The sequence below is a fragment of the Protopterus annectens genome, chromosome 3.part0 (assembly GCF_019279795.1).
Source record: "Protopterus annectens isolate FY-2018-M chromosome 3.part0, PAN1.0, whole genome shotgun sequence".
Lineage (NCBI taxonomy): Eukaryota > Metazoa > Chordata > Ceratodontiformes > Protopteridae > Protopterus > Protopterus annectens.
This window is the reverse complement of record NC_056731.1, coordinates 851,246,501-851,268,536: the sequence shown is the minus strand read 5'-3', so window position 1 is coordinate 851,268,536 and position 22,036 is coordinate 851,246,501. Positions and strand designations below refer to the sequence as shown.

General features: G+C 38.7%; 1 protein-coding gene and 1 long non-coding RNA gene across 2 annotated transcripts in view; one reads left to right on the top strand and one right to left on the bottom strand.

The window, feature by feature from the left end:
- PHLPP1 (PH domain and leucine rich repeat protein phosphatase 1) overlaps positions 1-22,036 on the bottom strand; it is a 1,852,281-nt gene that overhangs the window by 1,457,267 nt on the left and 372,978 nt on the right. Inside the window, 2 exon segments of the mRNA XM_044065187.1 lie at positions 11,343-11,358; positions 11,482-11,504. Coding sequence (XP_043921122.1) covers positions 11,343-11,358; positions 11,482-11,504 — 39 coding nt within the window.
- Positions 1,317-17,623, top strand: LOC122796590. The gene is made up of 2 exons (XR_006363992.1): positions 1,317-1,699; positions 17,498-17,623. It is a non-coding gene; the product is annotated as an uncharacterized LOC122796590 (long non-coding RNA).

Genomic DNA, 22,036 nt, shown 5'->3' with positions numbered 1-22,036 from the left:
TCTACTTACTTAAAATTTCTGCCTTGGAAGTTTGTGTGTTAACTCCTTCCATAAGTCAGATTTCAAAGTTGTAGCCCTTAATGTATAAGGATCCTTTACTAGTCTTCTTCAGAGGGAAGGTTCTGTTTAAGGGGAAATCATTCATTTATTCCTAAAATGATTTCTAAATGCATCTTCTGTCAGTCTTTGCAGCTTCAGTTTTCCTGTCCCTAACAAGGAAAACAGGGAATTGCATACTGTGTGGCTCACAAGTGTTGTAAAGAGGGTAGAGACCATTAGTCATCCTATTTGGTTGTTTACTTTATTTATAAAGGGAAAATAGTGTCATCCATTAATAACAGATCTTTTTCGTAGTTTAAGGCACTTCATTGAAGCACAACACAGCTGCTTTGTGCTGAATAACAAAAGATGGCATGTGTTTGTTGCATTCTTACAGAAATCATTCCAGGCAGCACTATATTATCAGGATGACATTAGTATTTGAAGACTGCATTGTTTTGCCATTTTTAGTTAAGATTTTTGAATATGCTCAACAAGGAACTGTTTGTATGCCTTAGGTTCACCTCGTCTCCTGCTTATGTTTACAGGTTAGTGGTGTTTCTAGATAAGCTGTTAATATAACCAAAAAAGTGGTGCTACAAGAAGGATTATGATCGTGTCTCCAGTCTTAACCAGGTTGTGTTCGAGACATGGGATGCCAAGAAATTCACCTTGAGAGTGAAGCATATTTTCTGCGTCACAGTGAGCTTTAACTCTGCTCCATAGCTGACACAGTATTATTGTCAAAAAATGTAGACTCTAGTCATGTAGTTTACAATACATACTGAAACATTTCATTTCATCACTTTGACTTCATAGGCAAGCACTAAGCTAGCTGCCCTTGTGGGCCATTTTAAGCCTAGCCAGTTTCCCCAAAGGTAAGAATAAAAACCCATACCTTAACCATTATGCCAACACAGCTTTATCCAGTTTTTTTCCTGATAGGTTTTATGCTTTATAGCAGATGCCAATGACTTCTGATCAGTGCCCTCGAAAGTGCATACCACATTTTATTAGAACTTGATTTTCAGAGGTGATTGGTTGTCTGATAACTTAACAAGTCACAAACATTCCATAGCTGTGTCTTAAAACCTCAGTCTAGAAATTTTCACTTTATCAGGCTGATTTATGTACAGTTTTTCCCTATACTTTAACTTACTACCGTTTAGAAAGCTTTTTGAAATACAGCTGGCACCCCCCACCTATTCTCCCCCCCAAAAAAAAAAAAAAAAAAAAAAGTTCCTGTGCTCACCTCTTTTTATTTCAGCATCCTTGTGTACTTCATATTTTGTGACCAGTAAGTTGCACTTGAAAAAGAAGTACATTTAAGTATGAATGCATTGTTTTTGTCAGTAAAAACTAAATGGGTTTCAATTTGTAGAGTGTTGGAGCACAGTAAGTAAGATGATGCAAAACATGACAGGATTAAATTGCGTACTCTCCATGTTTTATAGCATGTTAATAAATATCAGTACTTAGGATCAGAAAATTCATCCTTGCTACAATTCACCCTTTTGGAAAGGGTGGAAAAAAAAACAGAATGGCTATTAATGTGTCACTTTTCTTAGGCTTTCAAAAGCCCATTTTTTAGTTTCACTACCTGTCCTTTGCACCCTGTGACCCCTGTCATCTTTGGGATAGTTTATCATTTGAAACACAGGTAAGAGCTTTGTTTTGTCTAAACACAGCCATGTTGGGTAGAGAGAGAGAAGACTGTAGATTGAGTTTCTGTGACTGGCAAATGCATTTATTTAAACTCACAACATAATGTAGCAGGAATTCATTGTTGTTGGAAAAACAGTTTTGCTGGTTTGCCGAGTCTTAAACATCCCTTTCTATCATTGGCTATGGTGTTTTAACTGGTTATAGTACTGTTCTGTATGATCTCTCTGGCATGTTGTTCTGATTACCTTCACTACAGCTTGTCTCTTCAATTTCACATTGTCTTGCTAGGAGTATTTTTTGGGCAGAGGTTCCCCAATCTGATAATTCATCAGCAAAGCCAAGTTAAACAGGCTGTTCCATGAATTAAAACTTGAAAGATTTTTGTCTTGAGGGTGGCAAAAGTCCCCCTCCCCCCATCTCTCATTTCCCTTCCTTAGTTAATAACTAACTTGGGAGAGCAAAATCTCAGGATAAGTTATGAAACCATTCGACTCGTGAAAGTTTGCATTGCAGTACTTTTTTTTGGCTTCACTGAAAAATTGCTCAGTCTGATGGCCAGCTACTATATGTATTCTTTGACTGAATGCAACTAGAGTGAATATTACATAGGTAGACATAGACATTGTAAAACCTCTTGAATAAATCTAGTGCTATGGTTCATTGAAAAGGCATCATTTTAACCATTGATATGATTGTAAAATAGTATAACTTAATAAACCTTTAATAGTTAAAAAAAAAACTGTCCTTACCAGATGTGATCATGTCAGTGAAAGTTATAATTAATATGGAATGGTCTGCAACTGAGTCAGAAGTGTCCCACAACTGCAAGAAGGATAAAAGGTTAACTGCATTCTTTATTATTCCGAGCACAGTGATGATTTCTGAAGTTCCCATGATGTTTATTCACTCAAACTGTTAGAAGGAATAATCTAGCTGCAGTTTGCTGCCTTGAGAAGAATGTTCGTTTTCGTCTTCATTTACTGCAGATCACAAGTACTACAAACGATCAGCGGGCTTTACCACAAAACTAGTATTTTGCTTTCAAGAAGGTTTGTTTGCAACGCTGCTGGCTTAAGATTCATAAGCAACATCAGTTTTTTTGTTTTTGAAGTGTTAAGTGTTCAGTTAAAATTGTTAAAACGCATTCCTCAGATTTGCATTCTTTAGGTTCTTGTGTTTTTTTTTTTCATTTCAGAAAAACATGTCCATTTACTGTTTGCCAAACTCTTAATTTAAATTTTTTTTTTTATGAGTGCACTGAATTTTCCAAAGGAAGAGAAGTAACATACCCTTTGTTTCTTTCCTGTCTCTTTGAGTTGTGGTGTCTCAAACTGTTTTTGTCAAGTGTATTTAAGTAGATATAGATAGCATCTCTCTGCCTCACATACAACGTCACTTTGCATTTTTTGAATGCCATTTGCAAATGTTGTAGGTGAAGATTTTTTGTGTTACGTCTTACCTGATGTTAGTAAATTTCTTTTTGGCATGTCTTAATTGATGCATGTGTAGTGTGACAATATATCTGTCTATATATATATATATATATATATATATATATATATATATATATTGTTGACTGATGCTTCAGATTAGGCGGCTTTAAAGCAGGTGTTGGAAAGACTGGACAACTAGAACTTGTGTTACAGGTTTGTCTTGTCCTTTTAGAGCTCTGCACTGGGTGGGATCCATGTCATACAAAAACAGATAAATGTATATAAACTGCATGTGTACAGATTAAAAAAAAAAAGAGTCCTGTTTCCAGCTGCTTTTTGAAAAAAAAATATTTTTAGCAGTTTATATTCATAGGGTGTTGGGATTTGTAGGACACTTGTATTCAAAAGTTAATATCTCTTGAAGTCTGTTATAAGTAGGGAGACTAACTGTACATGGACTGTTTGTTCTGCCTTGAGATATGACTTTCACTTTTATTTCAAACATGATTAATTGTAAACTGTGTATTTGAATAGTGAAATGTAGCATACCTCTCAACTTTACAGGTTTTTGCAGAATGTCCAGATTTCTGCCTCATATTTTCGGTGTGCTCCCCCTAATATCTGTCCCTTTCTGGCAAATAGCCGAGGATTGGAGTCCGGAAATAATGACAAACATCTGAGTTTAAGACTCCACATCCTCCGGAAAATTCATGCTAATGCAAAACCTATTATTCTATCAACTTTCTAAGTTTGAGCAATATTTAAAATCTGTCCCTGTTTGTCCCCCCCATCATTTTAGGCTTGGTCCAGATTTTTTTGCTCTAACAGGTTGAGAGGTATGACATGTACTATGGGGAGAAACTGCATGGAGAGTTCACTTCCTTTTGTAGTGATAGCGAGTATAGCAAAGTATAAAAATGTGAACCACTGTAAGTGTAAGTAGCCCTAACAGCCCAGGTGCTTTGTTAGTCCAGTGGCAGTGACAACTGCATGAAATGTGTGTGTGTGTGTGTGTGTGGGGGGGGGGGGGTCCTGTATTCAATCCCCAGACAATGAGTTTTCCTTTCCTGCTGAGTTGTTAATACAATACTAGGTTCTTAGTTTGTGCTGCACTTGTAAATAGTGCCTACTTCAGACCAATGGTATCCCAGTATAAACAAATTACAACTTCTATTCCTGCTTTTTCTATAAAGTGGGTTTAGTCTAATGTATAGTTACTTATTAAAGTAATCACAAAAATGCTTTACTTATTCTTTGTAAACCAGACAGTTTCAACAATTTCAGCCCCAATCCAATATAAAATAAAATATATATATATATAATAAATAAAAACTAGTTGCCTACGAATATGTACAGTGAGGACCTTCTCACTAGTGCAAAGCGAAGTACATGGGAATAAGAGACTGAGAGAATGAGTAGGTTGAATGAAGAGTACATGGAAAATTACGAAGCTTTGAGAACTGTCAGGTGACTGACCGTTCAGGCAGCATAGCTGCTATCTTATTGAACATAGGATGACAGGAGTGAATTTCAGGAGTTAATCTCACATGGTTGCAAATAACATGGAACGAGATTGACTAGTTATAGAACTTGTTTAGTGAAGTTTGAAGGTGTGGTATATTTGCCTGCTGAGAGATAATACAGTGAGAAGACTGTACTTGCTTCTGTGGAATAAACATTCTCTCCAGTATGATGATCCTGTCTGCTGGAGTGATAAGAAATAGTTGTGGTTTGCTGAGCAGAGATCATACAGTATAGCATATTTTTCAGTTGTACATTTGTTAATTGGTTGGTTGAGCTGCTCTAAGTACCCCTTTCAGATAGAACCTGGGCCGAAGATAGTGTATGCAAATGGTATATAAATTGCAGAATAGTTGTATTTAACACACATCCATCTAGAATCTGGTGAGTAATTGAAAATGAATCCGTATATATTTATGTATGCCAGTATGGCAGCTCAGTTTAAATATGTTCATGCATTGAAGATACTGACAGTAGAAGCAAGGCATTGCTTAATATATGTATGTGTAGTATAATATTACCCGGACTAACATTGCAGGCATAGATTAAACATTTTCTGAGGAAAGTCTGCAGTTGAAATAAGACCAAGTTTAATGCATGCAAACAACTAGAAGACCTCGGACCAGTGAGACATTAAAAACTAAATTGTGCAGAGCTTTGGTATGCAGCAGATTTCCTTCGATCTTCTCATCTCCTTTATCTGTCTTGCACCTTCTCCCCTTCTTCCTAACTTTGAGCTGCTCTAATTCTTCATCTTATGATTTTGAACAAGTCCTCATAGTAACAGTCTTGCATAAAACCTGCCAATCTGTGCATACTGATAATACTGCACTGTATATACCTCCCTTTATTTACAAAAAAAAATCTCCAACCCATGTAACTGTTACTTTTAATTTAGATGGTTTGTAAGTGATGCAGCTGATGTCAAGGATGCCTGAATAATGAAACTGACTGTAAATAATGAAACCGTGTACATGATGTCGATGTCTGCATAGTGGGCCTCCACTGAAAAAGGGCACTGCTCAGTCAGACTCTCTTGGTATACAAACGCCAATAAGTAAATAATAAAATTAATAAGATCTGATACAATTTCTTCTTGGGTGGTAGAATTTGTCTTTAATATTATTGCTTGAAAACAAAGTTGTGAGGTCATTGAGTTTTTATCATGGCTAGTACAGTATCAGCATACTGAGGGCTTTAAATGTAATTGGTTTGAAACACCAGCCCTGGGGAAGTCCTTTAGCTGTATTAAAAGTTTTTTTTTTACTTGTTTAATTTATTTGGAGTGTTGCATAGGTTGTGTGGGAATCTGTTCCACATATTTGGTGTTGAGTGAGGGGTTTTATCAAGTTACACTTGTCCTGAGGCAGGCTTATACATTGTCTTGTAAATTAAATTTGTATTGCTAGTGTATTATAGTTTTTCGTCCAAAGGCAAGCTTGGAAGCCTGCATGGATGTCAGAGAGATAAAGCCCTAATCACTGGCCAGGCAGTGTCTTGTAGGTGATTTATAATAGGAGTGCATTACAGTTTATTATCCAAAAAGAGAAGCTTGCAAGTCTGTGTCATTGGCATTGAGGGGAAAAGCTTTGACTATGGCCAAGGTGAGAAGAGTTCAAATAGGAACTCGTGCTTGACGACACAGGCAGGATGCGTGCTCCTATCTTCATTGGGGAGGAACGGTGGTTCCCACCCGGCAGTGGACAGTGCTCTAATGATGTAGCTCCTGCCAGTGAGAGAGTGTTTAGGCTGTCTGCAGGTTGGCACTGCAGGTGAGATGTGAGCAAGACCACCCAAGCCAGCGAGTGTAACCTTTATCAGCAAATGTGGAGGAGTATACATTTGCAAAGGGGCATAGACAGTCCTTGATGTAACAGAAGTTTTTACATCACCATCAGGGGAGTGGTTAGGGCATAGTTTAAAAAAAAAAAACTCTGAGATGGACAGAGCAATGTATGACAGAAGGAAGGCTTGATGGTCAGTAGGTGTCTCGGCAAAAGTCATACAAAAATAAAGGTTGTGAACTTGAAGTTCAGGCAAACGTAGTTCAGTGAGAAGTAGCTAATTTGCAAATTTGGTCTTGTGATTTGTTGCTTGCCAACAGAGTAAAGATCAGTAACCATTTTTGTATGAGGGTTAACTAGTCTGATGATTCCTGTAACACATAATTATTGCTTATGCTGCTTTGGATGTGTTGGAACATATCCAACTGACAGGAAAAGTGTCTGAGACATCCATTGTCGTAGGTAAATTTGAACTTCAGTATGTCATTTTTAGGTTTGCTCTTATTTGTGTAAATCTGCCCTTTGGATTGAGACTTGGTGAGTTTGCACAAGTTCAATAAGCAACTGTTTTGTAAGGCAGTTGTCTTTGCTGATGCGCAAACCTATATTCCAAATCTGCGACATACTCAAGTACAGAAAGTTTCCTTTCAATATTACCAAGCTGGTAAAAAGCAAGACTCTAAGCAATTTGCAACAGTGAGGGTGTATGGGGGGGGGGGGGGTCTTAGAAGGGAAAATGAAGGAAAAAAGGATAGATTTTTGAAGAAATTTATGAAAATATTTGGTATGGAAGATGTGAATTCAGTAGTAGGAGTTCATAGAGAATTTACGTATTATTCCACAAGGTACAAAAATTGGGCTAGGCTAGACAGAAATTATATTTCACAGAAACATGCATTTAATTGAAAGTTTCGATATGCATCCAATAACTATTTCAGATCACGACCCAATAATTAAAAATAAAATACAGGATAATGAAATAAAAATGATACACTGGTGCTTCCCCACCTCACTGTTTAAAAGAGAGGAATTTAAGGAATAGGTAGTGGAAAAATATTCTGGAGTTTACAGAAGATGGAAATTTCTTCTGAAAATATAGCTAGGGAGTGTTTCAAAATTAAATTAGAGCTTAGAAATAGTTTGGTTAAGAAGTAACAAGAATTATTTAGAGGGACTGACAAAAGGTCAGTTTTGCAGAATGGGGATATCTCACAGAACAAGATGAGACTCAATTTCAGAGTGCTAAAGAGAAAATATGGAACTTCCATAATATGCATAAGTTTAGAAAGATTGCTGTTAAACCACTGTTTTCTGATAAATCCAGAGCACATAAACTTTTTACACGATGTCTCAGAAAACAAAGTAGAAGTGGTTACTGCCAAGCTGAAGGAGCCTATAACAAGGAAAATAGCCAGAGATCCTGTAGAGGTATTAGAAATATTTTAGAAATTATTTGAAAATCTGTATAAAGCAGAAAAGTGTGGAAATCAAGAAAAAGTACAAATGGAAATGTTTATAGAGGAATTAAATATGTCAGGGTTGGGGGTAGATGGGCTCAGTTACTAACCAGCTGGGAGATGAGATAAAAATGGTGATATATATAACTACTCTACAGGAAAGTCCCCAGGAATAGATGGTATTCCTGTGGAAATTAGGAAGTTAGGAAGGAACAAAGTGATAAAGACCTAGAAGGTTTTGTTCAGCAGTATTTTAAAAGAAGCACCAAATCCTGGAAGAAAGTGGTGGTGGCTGTAATACCTAAATATAGTAAAGACCCATCAGATCCAACTTCATACAGGGCTATTTTGATTCTAAACCATGATTATAAAGTTTTTGTTTGTAATGGCTAAAGGAATGGCAAAGGAGATACCAAAATCAGTGTGTTTTTTTTTTAAGTTGGGGGGGGGGGGCAAACATTTGACAACATTAATAGAACAATCGCATTTCATAAGGAGGCAGAATGTAAGAAAATAGTGCTGCTGTTGAGTCTTGATTTAGAGAAAACATTCAATAGTGTAAGCTGGGATTTTATGAGTAGAACAATGGAATCTTTTGCATTCCCTGATAAAATAATAAGGTTGATTAGGATATATGAAGAGTCAGAGGCAAAACTTAAAGTGGGAGGGTTCCTCTCTCAAAAGTTTTTTTTGAGCTGTGGAACCAGGCAGTTATTTAAGAGAGTCCTCTCTCCCCTTGGTTGTTTCTAAATATGTAAACATTGGCAAAATAAATACGGGGCTCAGAAATTCAAGGATATAATTGGTGTGGTAGTCTAGAAAAGTTGTTTTTAGTTGCAGTTGATATTATTTTATACCTGATTAAACCAGAAAAGGACATTTCAGTGTTGCAGAACATTCTGAGACTGTTTCAGGCCTTTTTGAGATACAAAATTAAGGAAGACAAAACAAAGGCAGTAGCTGTAAACTGTGTCCACAAATGGATTGGTTCAGCAATTCTTATATTTATGGGGACATGATAAACTGAAGTACTTAGTGTGGATTAAAAATGATTCTGTTATGGCAGCTAAGGATATGTGGGAAGAGACTTAACAAAAGATTACACAAAAACTGATATGGATAGCAAGATACAAATGGTGAAAATGTTTGTCCCTTTAGTTTTATACACAGATCAGGTATATTTTTATCAACAATATGAGAAGGTGTGGATAACGATTAATAGAGTTGAAGGGTTTTATCAGGTGGGGGCAAGAATCAAGAGGCTAAGTTGATCTTGCCAATAGGACAAGGTGGTTTGGACTTGCCTGATTTGAAGTGGCACTTCAGAGCTACAGAGTTAAGGCTCCTGTACACAGCACAAGTAAAAAGATATAATTCAAAGTAGAAAGAGATGATAATAAAACAGGAAAAGCTCAACAAACAAGGAGAGACTGGGATTTTGGAGCGTTGTCGCCTCACAGTAAGACGTTGTCCTGTTCGATTCTCAGCTAAAACCGTCTTCTGTGTGGAGACATGCGTGAATGGGCGTACCTTCGTTGAAGGTTGTGTGTCAGGCCTGGCAAGTCGGTATGTAAAAATCTACTTCCATTCATTAGCAGACCGGAGTTCCGCTGTGGTGACCCCTAACCGGGAAAAGCCAAAAGATACAACAACAACATCCTTGAGAAGAATGTCGATAGCCATAGAGAATATTATATTTGTAAAGTAGCAGAAAGCATTTTAAGAACTAAGCCAACACTGGGACAGAGAAAGGAGATTCTATTAATAAAGGAGAATAGGCACAAGGAGGTTTGGATTTACTGCAGAAAACTGGCAAAGAAACCAGGGTATTGGGAGAAAAAGGCAATAGAATGGAAAGATGCCAAGAATTCATTTGGATTGCATGCTAGAGATTACCTTCCCTACCAAGGATAGATACCAGAATGTAGGCAAAGAGAAAGAAATAGGGGGATCCTCAGCGAAAGACCAGCACTGGTAGAGAATTTTGTAGAATCTAGAACAGAAGCTGATGCTAATGGGATAAATTAGTAGGGCATATAAAATATTGCAGGATAACTGAATCTCAGAGGAGGTTAGAAGGGATTGAGAAGAGAGATTGGATAAGCAGTTCACAAAGAAACAGTGGGGGGATATAAGTATGACACCCAAATAAGCAACAAAGTTTAGAAAATTTAGGGTCTTTGCTTGGAAGTATTTACATAGGTAATTTTATACCCCAAGCAGACTCCAAAGAATTTTTCTTCTGGTGTTTTGTAAATGTTGAAGGTGTGATGGAGACTAGAGTAATTTGGAACATATTTTCTGAGTGTAATGAGTTGGCAGACTTTAAAACTTCCCTGCAGATGACTCTTAACAGAAATACTGCTAGATGAGCAAATTGGTGTTAACTAAGGAAATTTATTTTTTGAGCTATGATGCAGAATTGTAATTGGTTAGACATGGTAAGGCCTTGCTGATTTTAATTCTGGTCGCTGACAAAAAAGCAATTTCTAGAAAATGGAAATCAAAGTCTGAACCAACTGTACTAGAAGTAGCAAATTAAGTAACAGAGATAAAACAACTGGAAGTGGTTATCTTTAGAAAAGGGTAGGAGTAAATTACATTGAAAAAATGGGAATTGTACAAACAGTGCTTGCAGAATAATGTTGTGGAAGAGAAATGAGGTTTAAGGGAATGCAGAAATTGAATGAGGTGTATATAATTTTTGACAATGTTTTGATAGATTTATAAGTAGTGTATAAGTTTGCAACTGAAAATGTATCTATATGGTTTGTTTTCATTTATATGGGTGTGTGATTGCCTATGTCATAAGTGATAATTTAATAAAGCTGTTAGTTTTAAAAAGTTCTAGTTTTAGAACTAATTCAAGAGACTTCAGTCTGTTCAGAGCAATATTACTGATTGACTTCTCTGAAAAAAACTGGAGTTCATACGGGAGGTGCTATGCATTCGTTTGTGCATAAACCACAATATGTGCCACGGAAAGCTCTACATCATTTAGATTGTTTTACATTTAATGGGTCAAGTTTTAAACATTGTAAATGTATTATGTACCCACATGTCAGAGGAGTTAAGGTTTTACTTCACACTATTTCTACCGCTGGAGAAAGACAAGGCATCAAGACCAGTGCTAGTTTTAGTAGATGTAAATACATTCATAAGCTGAAAATCATTTGGTATGGAGAATCTGAAATACTCTGCTTTATTTCGAAGTTAGTTTTGGAAGCTGCTGTTGATGCATTTTAGCAGCTTCCAAGGCACCAGACACTAGTCCCCCAGCCTCTTCCCAGTTTAATAGGTTCTACAAAGGTGCAGGAGTCCCACAAGTTCTACAGAAATACTGTGGTGGATCCAGCAATGGTGTCAGAACTGATACCTGCTCCAGTACTCCTCTCAATGGTAAGTAAAGCAGACTGATGGATCAATTTGGGAAAAATGTGCACAGCTTGCCACTCTGGTCTTCAGAGGCATTACTTGTTAATCACATATGACCAGGTTTCAAATTGCTGTTGTACGCCGTATAAAGGAGAACGTTAGAGCAGTGTCTGATGGAGATCTGAAGGCAAAACATTTGGACCTCACCCAGACATTGAGGTGGTTAAACACTCCAAATGTGGGTATGATGCTGCAGATGCAGCATCCACGGTGGCAGCTATGTAGGCAGTGGTCAGAAGACATGCCTAGCTGGGTCTACAGCCTTTGCCAGATAATGTTAATCTACATCATCAGTGCTCCCTTGCATAATGAGCTGCCCTTTGGACAATCCACTGAAGTATTCAAAAGAATGGATGAATTAAAGAACTATACACATTAGTGAAACAGCTTTTTCCTTGGCCTTTGCCTTATAAAAGAATTACCCATCCAAGTCTTGGCTGTGCTTTCACAGGCAAGGAAAATGTAAGCAAGCCAAGGGGTAAGAGTGTCCAGTATAAGAAGATAATGGCAAGAGTACCTAAAGGGGGGAAGTCTGAGCTCTATTACCCCCTGGAGAGCACCATGACTACATCGAAATTCTCCTCTGCACCCCCCCCCCCCCACACACACACACCAAAAAAAAAAACATGCCTTGTCCCCTGTGTATTCCGGCCAACACACACACCAGGTCAGGTAACATGGTGTTTAAAAAACTGGGAAAGGGTCACAAGAGGCAAAAGGGTGCTGCAGATAATAGCTCAGCTTTATAGACCACAGTTTTTGTAAGAAAGGAAAATGTCCATCTTTCCACTTGTACCAAAAGACCAAGTACATCTGGTCCCCCTGCCCCACCCCACCCCCAGTATTGGCTACTGCTAAGTATGATGAAGCCTCCTAATAAATAGGGACAGATCAAAGGCTTTTAATCTGAATTTTTCCTAGTGCCAAGAAAGGAGTACTCCTGGTGACCCTTCCTGCATTTGTCATTGAAAATACTTATCTGAATGTCCCAAACTTAAATGCTCTAACATTACAAGCATTCTTTACTACTCCTATTCCATCAAGCCATAATGGTTACCCTGGATCTGAAGGGCGCATGCCTTTGTATATACAGAGACAGCAGATGTTTTCTCAGATTTTGATGCAAGTTTTCTTATGGTCCTTTGAATTGGCTACTGCATCCATGGTTCCTACAAAGTCCCTAGTTACAGAAATTGCTTGCTGCCAAACCAGGAGCATTCCCTTGTACAAGTACCTACATGACTACCTCAGCCAGTCACTATCCTTGGAGGAGACAGAGAGGGCTCAGCAGGTCACCATGGACTGCTTCAAAATGTGGTGTTCCTTTAACATCTTTAAGTGAAATCTCACACATTCCAAGCAATTGCCTTTCTGTGGGCACTTGCTGGATTTCATCAGGACAAGGGCCTACCTCCTTCCCACCCAGATTAGATGGAATGTCTGGCTTAATACTTCCATCAGATGACCACTTGTTTCTGACTGGGAGATAGCCGTTTAGTCCCAGATGATCCTAAGGAAAGTCTACATCCCACCCTATATGAGCTTGGTGGCCCAACTAAGCAGATCAACTGTACGTCCCTGCAAATGGATGTTACTCTGGAACATTTTCCTCCAGATTGTTTACAGTTAGAGATATCCCAGAGGTAGACCTGTTTCTGCAGACACAAAGCAACTCAGTAAGTTCTGCCCCTGAGCACCATACAAGGAAGCTTGGGAATTGAATGTCTTCCTCAGATTCATAAGTCTGTTTCTGTATGCATTTCCTGCTATATCCCTCTTCTCCCTAGTTTGATGTAGAAAACAGGGAATTGAGTAGCCAAGAATGATGCTCATAATACACCCATTTAACCCAAAAACCTTGATTTCCCCTCTTGTCATTCAGATTTCCAGAGTAAAACCTCACACACCTCTGCAAATAGATCTCTTAACATGGGGGCAAGGGGACTAAGGTACCCAAAAAATGGCTCTGCAAGTATGGCGGGTGCAAACGGCCTAACCAAAGTGAAACTTGAACAAAGAAACGGCCAGCACCAATTGGTCGAACCCATGCCTAAATCTATTATGGCAACTCCATCAAATTCAGACCAGTTTCGGTCTAATCTGCCTTCCTCAGTGAAAACCAAGTAACAAAGGCTTTAAATACAAATGGTCACAGACACAAAAAACACTAATTGGCTAATTATAGTTGCTCATTTAATCCAGGGTTAAACAAACCCCTAATTTAATTATCCAGCGCCTTTCTTTTTGATTCAAAATAGTATGCCAACCCACTTTAGAAATTCTTTTCCCCTCAACATGATCAATTATGACAAATTTGAACTGTGCTGTAGTATGTTTAATTGTATGTTTATATAAAGAACTGGACATCCTTTTATTCCTGATGTCACTCATGTTAAGATGTTAGTATGTAAAGGCTTAGAGGTTTGACCAACATAAAAGGCAGTGCAAGAGCAAATTGCCAAGTATTCAAGCCAATCAGTACTGCAATTCCAAAAAAAATGATGATATAAACCTTTGATGTATTTCGACTAGTAAATTGTTTAGATTTGAGTATATATCTACAGAAAGAAGAATGGCCACAAGGTATACAGCCAGTCAGTTTATCATCAAGCAATGTAAACTGCTATTTTGAAATTTCCCCTCTGTTTATAATGACTAAATATTAACCCAAAGTAGGTCCCTGATGAAACGAGAATAAACATTTAGATGCAAGAATCTCTGATAGTTTGTCATTAGCCCATAAGATACCCCAATGTCTGTCAATAATATCCCTCAAAATATTGATATTATGTCCAAAGGTGGTAACAAACCAGTGTAATAGGTGTAATCTTCTGTTTAACAAATTAACCAAGAGAAGAGAAGTCTGTGTAAGGAAATGCATCGCACTGTGTCAGAGCAGAGGCATGTCACACCAGGAAAAGAGCAAGATGGAGTGGGTTAGGGATGGTCAGGTGCAAATACCATTAGCCAGTACTGATCGTCTCTTGCTGGTGTATAATGAGGTGAAAGGCAAGAGCAAAAATGGTATGGATTTTAGGAAATGTATAATGATGAAGTGATAGGGTTGGAAACTAGATGGGGGACTGGGGGCAAGTTGAGTAAACAAGCTGTGGGAATAGGTCAAGAATGCAGTACTCTGGGTTGCAGATAATGGTATGAGGAAGTGGCAAAAAGAAAAAGCCAGTATGTCTACACAAGAGGATTTTGCTTGTGATCAGGACAAAAGAAAGGGCATATTCAGAGTGAAAGGGAATTGCGAGGAGATGGGGGAGGTGCAGTTGAAGTGGCAAACAAGCAACAAAGATGAGGGTAACCAATGCACAGTCTGGGAGGGAGCTGGTAGGAGGATTAAGAGGAGGGAGATAGAAAGTAATTTCAGGTAAATAGCTGAAGGGAAGGGGCATAACCCACAAAGGGGGCCGGGAGATGATTGAAAATGTATGAAAAGGTGATCCTGTAGAACAGAGGTATTTTGCATTAGTCTTTACAAAGGAAAGCAGAAAGTGTGCCTTGCTGGGAGGGAGTTTGTGTGAAGTAGGGAGAGAAATTAACAGATACAAGGATAGAGTGGGTGGATGTTGCGAGGGAATAAGTGTATATGTAGAGTAAAAAAATCACAGAGACAAGATAGGAATTCTTAGAAATCTAGCAGGTGTGCCACAAGGTCCCTGGCATAGATTTTCAACAGGTCATTTGCCACTATATTAGTTTCTGAGGACAGAAAGAAAGAAACTGGAGGGCAGGAAAAATTCAGTAAACTGCAGCTACAGGCATGTTAACCTAACAGCAGTGGTACAGAAGTCCTGTTGAAAATCCTGAGGGAAAGGCTGGTTACTTTCCCAAAGAATGTAAGTCCAGGGACAGTAGTCAATACAACAGTATGCCCAGAGGAAACTGCCAAACAAATCTGATCACCACTGTTAAGTGGGTTACAGGAGAACTTCATAAGGAAATATTGGTAGAGTAATTTGACATGTCATCACAAAAGTGGCTTCTAGGAAAGTCAGAGGAGTTGCAGGTCTGATCAAGCTTAATTAACTGAATTTCTGCTTGGTTAAATGAAAAGAAAGTGGAGATGTTTCTGACAGATTGTGTCAGCAATAAGTAACATAACTAGATGAGTATCCAGGACATCATTCCTGAGTCCAGTGTACTTCATTGTGTTTTCAGACATATTTGAGGGAATACAGAAAATGGAAGCATATTCTCTTCATCGATGACACAAATTTAGGAGAAGTACTGAAAGATGGTGGAAAAGTATAGAGGAGGATTTGGAAAGGTTGATCATGTGGCACAAATGGTGACAGCTGAGGTCCATTGTAAGCAAGTACATAAGAGTGCACTTGGACCACAGCAATTTTTGTGTAGAGTGGATGTCGTGGTATTAAATCAGTAAAGGTTGTTGGAGGTATTAATCACACCTGAACTGCGCCACTAAGAGCAGTGTAATAGGGCAGTGGCAGCAGCCAGTAGAATGCTGAAGTGTAACCTTGGGGGTGGGGGGCTGGGATGTCTCAGGACAGAATTTAGAAGTAAAGAGGTAATGTGCTTTCTGTACAGGATACAGCTTTAGGTACTGTGTACATTTCTAAATGCTATAGAAAGAGAGGGACATCAGAGACGGTGAGCTGGATGAAGATAATCAGAAAGGTAATGATTTGAAATTTGAGACCATTTTTACCAAGTCTCACTATATGTCAACTAAATAGCTGAACATACAGACTTACTTCTACAAAGTCCGAGATTGACGTTGTTCAGAGTATTCCATTTTTCCAAGGTATGTCGATCAGTTGGTATATATGAGTTTGGAAGTTGCAGGGGGACTTGCCCCCTGCAAAAAAGCAAATTCAAAGAAGTCATTTTTGATATTCACTCTTCTGTATTTTTTGTCCCTCCCCCCGACTCCCAACCTATTTTTGTGTGTGTACATTTGACACTAGATCACTAGAACAAGAATACTGTACAAAGCCGAAAATCTTATTACTAAATCTTTATCTTATTATTATCTTATATCTTATAAAATAAAGCCAACCATGGGTAAATATTAATATAACTACATGCACAAGTGGGTTATTGTTATTACACAATGAGATTATTTCAGAAAGAAATTGCTTTCCCTTTCTTAAATGTTATTGTATAACAGCGCTGTAGTGTTCTCCAACATTGCTTTCTCATTCTTCTTCTTTTTCTGATGTACAGAGCACGTGTATGGGACTTGTGTTCCCATGCTTATACAGTACATCAGTGCTGTTTAAGACAAGCAACGGTTTGGTTGGAGTAGTGACGGAGAAAAGAGAATTTCCATTGCTATGCAAAAATTTTGATAATCTGCCAAGATTTGGACAGTTTACTGGTACAAGAGGCCGTTGAGTTTTACTGAGGGGCTGTGCAAAAAGAGAAGGAAAATCAAGTATGTTTCTACTCCTTTATTTTTGAGAACGCACCTGATTTTTTCTTCTGTTTTTCACCACCCCTTTGTAGCATATTACAATAGAAAAGTGTTGCCACTGAATGGTGCACTAGTTGGGCTATTTAATTAGTGTGCTCATTTTGATATAAGAGTGACCCGCCATTGTATGCATTGTTCCATATTTTCTTGGCTTGCTTCTTCGGCTCTGAAAAACAGCAGAAATGGACAGACGTTGTTCTACTTTTTATGTAGCTGGAGACCCCATCTTTCCCTAGTTGAATCCCATAACCTGTCACCTCCCTGTGCCTGTTGCTGCTCTACTTCTCTTAATATTTTCAATTTTAAGGTTGTAGTACATTTGTTTTAAGAGATTTCCACTTGCAGTAGCCCTCTGGGTTAAAGAAGAATTAAAATTAAATTGGCCAAAAACTATTACCACAGGTGGTTTTCAGGAAGTTGACCTAACTCCCTGAAAAAATGTCTGACTAGTGAATTTAGTCTGCTTTGGAATTGGATATGCTATTATTTTTCTTTCTTCCCGCAGTGGAGAATTGTAATATTCAAATACCTACTAGTATGATAAATATCTCAACATCTGTATGGCTCATCTGACAGTGTAATTTTTTTGATGACTATTTTATAACCATAATGCATCTCACTGACCACTTACTAAACTCGGGCAATTTGCACAGAAAAGTTGCATCACTTTTTACGTGCTATCTGTGTTTCAGGAGTTACTTTCTTCTTTTCCAGGCTGAATATGATGCAATGCTGATAGAATATGCAGGAGAAGGTATCCCACTTCTAGCAGCAGCTGTTGGAGGTCAGGTCTTTGCACCATATTTTGCTGGATTTCTTCCACTTCTTCTTGCTAAAGCAGTAAGTGTTTCTCCATTGTCACTGCTTTTGTTGTTTTATTCATCACATTTTCATTGTTCATATTTTAATGTTCTGGTTCAGTAAATGCTGCTCTTTCAAATCATATTTTCATTTGTGTTTAAATTGAAATGCTAACCTTGAAGACTGAACAACTTCTCTAAATTTTAGCAGACACAACTGATTCACAGTTCTTAATAAGCAGTCTAACTTCTGAGATAGCAGCAGTAGCAAACTTGGTATACATGGGTCAGTAACTTAGAAACTTCTAACATGCTCAGTGCAGAAACAAGAAATGACAGATGGTTGAGAACCAGTATTATTTGGACACAAATTGCAGGTCCTTTACTGACATCTTACTATGAACAGTGTGTACTAGTTAGGCTCAACTACTAATACCCAAGTTACTACTTAAGTGTGAGGATCTAAACCTCTAATGTAACATCAACAGAACATTTTGGAGGGACAGGTATATCTCAAATAGGATACCGCTGCTCTGGAACAGATTCCCCTTGTACATAAAACAAAGGTCATCCCTGTCCATATTCAAAAGCAACTTGGATCTATGGATGGGAAACAGAAAATTTACCTCAAGACTTCCACCTGTACTGCTAATGGACAGAGACAGCTCCTAAACACTTTATCCCATGCATGAATCCCCTCAAAATACCTATGGTATGATCCCAGTTATTGTCATTAGGGGTATTATATAATTATCGACCATGGGGTGGGTAAAGCCAATCTATAACTAAATGATTTAGGTTAATTTGAGCACAAAAAGAGAACTTGGGTAGGCTTAAAATGACCTTCAAGGGCAGCTAACCAAAGACTTGTTGGCAAATTTCAAATTCTAGTTACAGAGGGAAAATAAGTAAAGTAGTAGCACCATGTTTGCATTTCTTACTCAGTGTGCTTCATCATTTTTTTGGTAAGACAGTTTATGTATGCAAACCTGGGAGTCTCTCCCTGTAAAAATACAGAATAAAAATTGTATTAACAGCATTGTCTGTGTACAGAATGTGCCTACCAACCCTGTTTGTGAAAGTGCATGTGATTTTCTGTGCTTATACATTAATATATGTGTAGTACTTCTGTCTTTACAGAGATCCTGTCTACACTGTCCTTAATTGTAGACAGGGATGTTTCATGGTTTCAGGTGGAGCTCTAGGAAGCAAAGGAATGGGTGGGGCTACATAAGAGTGAGGTCAACTTTGAGCACAGTTACAGTATTAAATAACTGATGACATGGCACTAAACATGCTTGCTGTAAGGGTGCTGGGTAAAACAGTGGCAGCATACAGGCATATAACTTGCACTGTGCTGACTAATGCAGTGTACGGTTGGGCAAATCATATTTCTGTCCTACTCCCTGGAAGAAAAAAAAAAAAAAGATAAAGCAGACCAATATTTCTGACAAATGTAATCTAGTCTCTCTCACCCATCCCTTATTGGTCAGTGACTTTACAGAATGTAAACAGACTTAACCTTTTAAACTGGTACCAGACTGTCTATAATCCACATTATCCATGGTCTACGAAATGCAGGCCATAAAATGCAGGCCATAAAACTGTCATTGTACATCTCCACTCTCCCAAATTTGGAGGAAAGTATCACATTTCTAAGTCAAGTAAGACGCTGCCACGAAATTGAATGTGTCACTTGTAAATCACAATTTTGCAACCTGCTTTTAGAGAGCATCTGCAGCTTAAAGAAAATGTTTTTGACATGCAGTCAGATGGCAGATTACATCGCAATAACCAATAAGTTAACAGAGTGAGAGCCAAGTAAGAGGAAATGGAAGAAAGGTGTGCGTGTATGTGTAGTTCGACACTAAGCGAACATTCCTCTGATGGTTGTATGTTTGTTGATTTGTATGAGGCTTCCAATCCAAGTGCCCAGTTACTGAATTTAAGTATTGCAATTTTAGATGGCAAGATGCTACCAGAAGCTGGCAGTAATGTAATTTTTCATTGGTCCAGACGCCAGAATTTCAGAGTCAGGTTCCATTCACTTTTTTTGGATTATGACCAGAAGTCTGAAATGTTACCCTTGACATTTGAGATTCATCTGTCATTTTTTTTTATGCCTGATCTATTTTTCCTAGCATTTTAATATCAGTTTCATGGTCCAGACAGGGCAGTAAACTCCAGGTAGGTGACAGATTATTTGTTTTGTAAGACAAGTCACCCAAGTGCATATCTTTTATCTGCAAAAAGGTACTTCTGCACTTCCCAGATGCTTGTGCTGTTATGCCATTATTTTTCGTTTTAGTTTTTTTTTTGTCTAGTCACATGCACACTTGTCTTCTGCAGAGATCTTAAAGCAGGTACGTCACCATTCTTTTGAAATGCTAGCAGTACTCACTTTGAGGCATTTGTAGTTTCTAACCAGTTTATCTCAGTAGCTGAAATGTGTTTATTTGTGTTATAGGTTTATAGGTGTTTACTAGGCTAACGACCACAAGGGCCTTTTTAAGCCTAGCCATGCATCCCAAATCTCTGACAAGTTCTAATACTCTTGATAAGTGTAAGCAGGGGTTTGCAAGATGAACCATTTACAGATTACCTGGGTCAATTAGAGACATAGGTCCCAAACCAGGGATGACTTTCTGGTTTCCCATCCAATTGTCCAAGTTGCACTTGAATTGGGTTAGGGAGGAACTCTGCTTCACATGGATGGGGAGCCTGTTCCATAGATGCGGTAGTCTCTGTGAATCTCTCTCTCCAGCAGGACCTATTTATATCACAGGCAAGGTTTAAGTCCTTAGAATGGGTAATTCTGGAGCTGTTTGATTTGTGGATATGCAGGAGGTCCATCAGAGTGTAGTCTGACAATGCTCTGTTTGCCAGGCATAGATCTCCTCTCAAAGGTCTGTAGGAGACAGAATACAGGGATAGGGAATTGAGGGTGGTCTGCATAGGACATTTTACTTGCGCCCTGTATTCTTTTAGTGAGGAACCTCTGTGGACATTCCAATTGTTAGATATGCCTGGTTAGGTACATACCAAAGGGAGCATTGTACTCAATGATAGGTCTGATGAATGCCGAATACAGTGGAACAATGACTTCCTTGGACTTGGATGCCATACCTTTGTTTATAAGTTGTGCAGTGTAGAATGATTTCCTCACCACTGTAGACACAATGATCAAAGGCTAGATTACTGTCTGTGTGTGTCCATAAGTCCCTAACTACTGGGTTAACTCTAAGGGGTGTATTGTCAGTATGATAATAACCAGGGATGGATGACTTCCCAAAGGATACTGTTATGCATTTCTTGGCATTTGGTTTGTCCATGACTCTGACACCAGTTGCTTGTGTCAGCCCCTCCTGGAGAACGTTTGTCAGTATGAGATTCAATGACCGCTCCTAATGTGCAATCATCTGCAAATTTAGTCAGCCATAGACCACTGACATTGGTCTTGACTTCTGAGAAGTAAATGCCAGAAAGGAGCAGTCCGAGGACTGATCCCTGAGGGACTGCACTTGACTGGCCTCTTTGTAGAGGTGGACTCCCCGATTCTAACTTCCTAGGTCCTGTCTGTGAGCCAATTGGCTATCCTCCAGGTGACATACAGATTTGTACCTAACCTCTTGAGTTTGTCAACATTGCCCGAGTGGGGTTATTGTGTCTAATACCTTGGCCAAGTAAAAGTAGGCAGTGTGAACAGTTTTTCCCTCATCCATTGCTTTGACCTTCTCAAAGAAGTCCACCATGATGAGTAGGCATGATCTGCCCTTGACAAAACACAACTGAGTTGGGTCCAGTGTCTGGTCCTCTCCAGTTTGGCATCTACTTCTCAGAAGTCCAGGAAACATGGAGGGACTCTGGCTGACCAAGTTCGCAGATGACTGCAAGCTGGGAGCCATTAATTCCCCAAGTGATGTAGAAATCCTACAGAAAGACCTGACTGAGACCAGTGACTGGTGTCAAAACCATGGCCTTAAGCTGAATGCCAAAAAATGCGTCATCATTCCCTTTGTGAAAAACTCACTTTCCAATAATTACCACATTGATGGGAGCCCACTGAAGGCATTATAAGAGATCTGGGGACACAGGTTGACAGCAACCTCTCCTTTGACCACCACATTGCCACTGTGGTCAGAAAGTCCTATGTGGCACATCTCATTACCCAGGGTTTTGCATCCAGGAAGAAAGAGGTCATCATCTCTCTCTACTCTTCCCTCATTAGGCCAGTCATCAAGTATAATAACCCATTTGGCATATACCTCACTAGACACATGCAACAGCTGGAAAGGCCACAAAAGTACCTCACAAAGAGGATCCTAGGCTTTAAATACATGTCATACATGGACAGATTCAAAAAACTCCCAACTATTCTGTCTCATATTGTCTGCTAAGAGGCGATCTCTGCTTGACTTAGAAAGCCATATCTGACTCAGCTCTGTTAGAAATG